General features: G+C 41.7%; 1 protein-coding gene across 1 annotated transcript; it reads right to left on the reverse strand.

The window, feature by feature from the left end:
- Positions 1-680: 680 nt before the first annotated feature.
- LOC118312882 (histone PARylation factor 1) lies at positions 681-4,871 on the reverse strand. The gene is made up of 8 exons (XM_035637922.2): positions 4,738-4,871; positions 3,613-3,790; positions 3,147-3,333; positions 2,808-2,906; positions 2,144-2,297; positions 1,556-1,643; positions 1,190-1,362; positions 681-994 (listed from the first exon to the last, which is right to left on the reverse strand). The coding sequence occupies exons 1-8, from the start codon at positions 4,774-4,776 to the stop codon at positions 860-862; spliced, it is 1,053 nt and encodes a 350-aa protein (XP_035493815.1). The 5' UTR covers positions 4,777-4,871; the 3' UTR covers positions 681-859.
- Between the last annotated feature and the right edge of the window lie 77 nt (positions 4,872-4,948).

The raw sequence follows: 4,948 nt of genomic DNA on the forward strand, positions 1-4,948 counted from the left end.
TACCACTGAGCAGAATCGTGCCCCACCTGGCTCACAAGAATAGAAACACAAAAAAGAAAACAATGTATGACCAAAAGCTTTTGAACCAAAGGCACCTGAATGCACCTCCAGCGGTAGTGCGCTCCTGTTTTGCTTCCCCCTCCTCTTGGTGCCTCTGCAGCAGCATCATCAGATAGGAGAGTCCACTGTTTGGTCCATGATGACCCCTGAACAAAAATAAAATTGCCCACACATAAAATCATCCCAGTACAGGCACATTGAGTGGATTTTACATAATCTCCCATTTTAGTATTCTTACACCCCCCTCATCCTGATCTGGGTCTATTTTACTGGGCTACAAATTTAATGGAAGTCGACAGTGCAAAATCGATAACAATGTCTCGGAGACATTTAAATCCAGGCAGGACTGAGGAGAGGAGGCTGAAATGGAGAAGGAAGTCATGTAAAATTGGCAAATTATTGGCCCATCTAGATTCTATTCAGTTGATAGTGAAATCATATTTTTAAGTCAGATATTATGTTAATAATTTTTTTTTTAAAAGATTAGAATATTGTAACAAGGGTCAACCGACTCAATATTTTGTCCCCCAATGACCTGAATCTAAAAATTAAACAGTTGCACCAAATACACAGCGAGCAAACTCATTGGTTTAAGGATCCATTGAGATTCACAAGACTGGTAAAAATATAAAAATATTTTATTAAACATCTACCTTTTACAAACAAAATATCATTGAAATGGTTCCAATCAACGACAGCAGCACCAAAACCACCAAGAAACATTAACATTGCCAAACAACAGAAGACATGGTGGGAAAAGCTTATAAGGGCAAGAACTGATAAGAATGTCGGAGTCTTTCTAATGTGCAGAGAGTTGGTCCAGGTTGTCATGGCTACGGCTGGAGAGGTGGGCCTCCAAAATTTCCCCAAATAGACTTCTTTTCAGCAAGCTGTAGGCCATTGGCAGAAGTTGCTTGATTACCTTGTGAAAATACTAGAGGGGACAGGAAATCGAAGATCAATAACACATTTTTTTATGAAATAATCTCAATGATTTGCACTCAGGAAGAATATTAAACTTTATATATTTGAGGGTATGATCCAGAAGGGAGAAAGATCTTGAGTGTAATGATGTTAAACCTCAGATGTGAGTATAGAAAGGGTAAAGTCTGAGCACTTTGAGACTTACATGAGATCCATAACAGAAGAGGTCTATTCCTAACTCATAACCCATTCCATAGTCACATTCATCGTTGGCAAACTGAACAAATGTGATCATCTCCTGGAGAGGTCCAAAGGCTTTGACTCGCTCTCCGTCATTCTGCGCTTCAGCAATTGCCTTGCAGATCTTTTTGAGACCAGCTAGATACAAATAGGGGAGGAATAAGAATGCTTCAACTGTGAGAAAATTTTTTGAACATGCGAGCTGTAATTCAAGTTGGACAATGATGAAAAGACAAAAGTGGCGAAGGAACCTTCATGATCCCCACTGTTTAATTCTATATATACATACATATATATATATATACATACATATATATATATGTATACTCACCATCTGTTTCTGGTAGCTCTCTGTATCCTACATCATTCTTGTCTACAGGCACAACGATGCCAGCACCGTGGAACGTCTTTGTAACAACCTGTGGTGTGACAAGAGTTTTTTTAATTGTCAATCATCAACTTGGAGACTTTTTTGTCTAGAGAAAAAAAAAACCCAACCCATAAAACCCCTCCTATAGGACTTGCAAATGTTGGAACATGATACCATATACATCAACAGCACTGAGCCAATACATTGAAAATGGATGTGCAATATAATATCGTTACAAATAAATATAATTTGCAGTTAACAAGATAAAATGTGGCCACAAGGAAGATATGCTCATTAAGGATAATCAGTTTTACTGCATAGAGTTTCCATTAACAAGAGTAAAATAAAAGATGAGGGATGGCAGGATGTGATGGAGGTTGGCAATGTAAGCAAAAAGTGTGTTCAGGTTTTGTCTACATAAAAACTTAAACCATGCAACACATAGTACTGCACAAAGTGCAATGGTTTAAAATAATTGCATTCCTGGGGAAAAAGTAACATATGAAGTAGAAACTAGGAGTTAACAGTTTGTTCCATTGTGTGAGCTACCTTCTTGTCCCTCTGCTTCATGCCTTTGGTCTTCTGCTCTAGAGACAAGCCCAGAGTCTCTGTCCCGTCTCTCAGCTTCGCCTCCAAGCTTTCCAGAGCTTCTCCTGCTGGTTTCTTGCTGCCCCTCCCTTTCCTCTTCCTAAGCAGATACAGGCTGGCAGAGGAGGGAGCAACGGAATCAAGTAGGTAAGAGAATGTTTATGGAAAGAGAAAGATGATGAAAACAAAGTGTGCACACTCAATAAGGAGGATTATCATAAAAGCTGCATGCACCAAACACTTTATATGATCAGTGATTTGAGCAAAACTATGTAAACACAGATCATGTGTATATAAATCTTAACATGATAAAATACTGATATGTACCTGATTTCTGAATGCTTGTTCCTGTTTCGATACTAATTATAAATATAAAGTGCAGTGGTATGACTTCTGCCTTCTCCCCTGTGTAATCACTAGAATAACTTTGATCATGCGCAATAAAATTTGAACATACCACAGATAGCAGCTGAACAACACATACAGACCATGTTTTATGGTTTACATTCAACAGTTCTTGTCATCCTGCAATTTTAAACTTTCTTTCTTAATCGGGCAGCTAAAACGGAAAACAAGTATAGAAAATTGTTATGTGTGTGGTGAATATGTGGCAGTTAATACTCACAGGACAGCAGCAAACAAGTTGTCCCCCATCTGTGCGATAGCGCAGCCTTTCTTGGCTTCACTTTCCCCAACAAACGAAGGGAGGGAGTCTGGAGTGTCTCTGAAAATAAAATCCAGTAAAAAACAATCAGAAAAACTTATATTTGCGTTTCTGTATTACTCCCTCTGTAGCCAGGCTGTGTTCTTGCATCGTGGCTGGTATGGTGACTGTTAGTGGTTAAAGTCAAGGGTCCTCTAGGTGGAAACTACAACATTGCAATAATAGCACTTACACTGGCTCAGAATAGATCAAACACCTTCATAGGCTTCTGATGACAATAAAATAACCTGTGTGCTATACCTGTAATAACCAATGTGATGCTGGCTGTCCTCACTTCCGAGAAGTATGGTCTGAAACTCAGGTGGGTCATAAATATACCTCCAGTGAAGATGGAAGTTAGGCTGAGGATTCTTTGAGTTTTTGTGAGCTCCAGCCAGAACGTCAAAAGGACCAACCAGCTGCAAACCCAGTGTGTCTTTCAGCGCACCTGAACAGATTTACATTCACAAAAATAATACATTACTACAGAAATCAACTGACAGGCAAACACTTGCTAAAAAATTATCACAATTTTCCAGAGCCCAAGGTGACGTATTTTTTTTGTCTTGGTTGACCAACAGTCCAAAACCTAAAAATATTCAACTGACGTTCAAAGTCCAAAACAGACTATAATTCAAAATTGAGATTTAAAATTTAAAATCATTAAATAAAAATAGTCATTATCAAAAATAAGTAACAAGATACGCTGTTAGTGTAAAGAACATACCACGTGGGTCATCGGGACAAAGATCCTTGCAGAAATCCCAGAAGTGGTACAGATCTTCTGGCATCTGAAGCTTGTACAGTCGCGTCATCTCATCACGTTGCTCTGTATCCACCTTTGACATGGCTTTGGATTCATCGGTACGGGCTTTCTTCAGCTCACCGTTGCCTGCGCTCGACTCCTGAAGAAAAGTATTACAGGAGAAGCAGCTGCATCATTCTCAAATTTGCCCCTTTTATCTGCTACACCCGGGTTCAACGAATGCATTTGAACAGGTTGGAGATAGTGCATGTTGTGATTTGGTACAATACAAATCAAATTTGGATTTGAATTGGACATTTTGATCATCCACTTTTTACACATGCACTCAACCCTAACCCTAACACATTGGTGTTAAAAAACACCTTTCAGAATAACGAATTCAGCAGCACTTCAAACTACAGCTTTCAAAATGTTGAAATCATATATATTAACTTAACTAATATAAATAACTTGAGCAAAATCTGGATCATTCATTTCGGAGTTGTTGTATTGCATTGATAAGGCGACTATTATATAAATGCACATGGCCCAATTTAAGCACATCTGTGTTCACGTTAAGTTAAAGATCGAAACCTTTCTACAGTCATGGCACTGATTTTTTTTTTTTTTTTTTTAGCTTTTAAGGGATCAACCCCCAGACGAAGACACCCACTCGTCCCCCTGCGGCGGACTGGACGGAGGTGAGTTCACCTCGCTAACACTAAACACGCCGGTACGGAGCGTGACTCAGCGCCTCTCGTGCAGCCTCGGGTGTGACCGGGTGTGTGACCTCGTGTGACCGGGTGTGTGACCGGGTGTGAGCCCGGGTGTGTGACCTCGTGTGACCGGGTGTGTGACCGGGTGTGAGCCCGGGTGTGTGCCGGGAGGTCCGCGGCTCCCGGTGGTCAGCGGAGCCGCTGCCATGTTGTCGTCTGTCTGTCTGCTGCTCCCGCAGCGAGCCGCACCGCTCTGCACCCACGGCGTTTTCACAGAAGCCGCTTTTTTTATCGACACCGTGGCCGAGCGCGGCGCGGCTCTCCCGCCCGGTCAACCCCTCGCTTTCGACGGACAACTGTGTGACCCAGCCGCGGGGTGTGTGTGATTTACCTGAATGGGTTTGGGTTTTCTTTTCGCGCGCCCTGTCATTTTTCTTCCTCTTGTCCTCTCGTCGGCGTCTTCTTCTGCAAGTCGGAAAACCGGCAGCACGTGCGCCACGTTAAAGCGCACCACCTCCCCCCAGAGGCCGGGCAAGGTAACTGCACGCTCCCCGCTCAAATGTGATAAATCCACCAACTCAGTTTTCACAGTGAAGCTGATT

This window comes from Scophthalmus maximus, chromosome 8, assembly GCF_022379125.1.
Source record: "Scophthalmus maximus strain ysfricsl-2021 chromosome 8, ASM2237912v1, whole genome shotgun sequence".
Lineage (NCBI taxonomy): Eukaryota > Metazoa > Chordata > Actinopteri > Pleuronectiformes > Scophthalmidae > Scophthalmus > Scophthalmus maximus.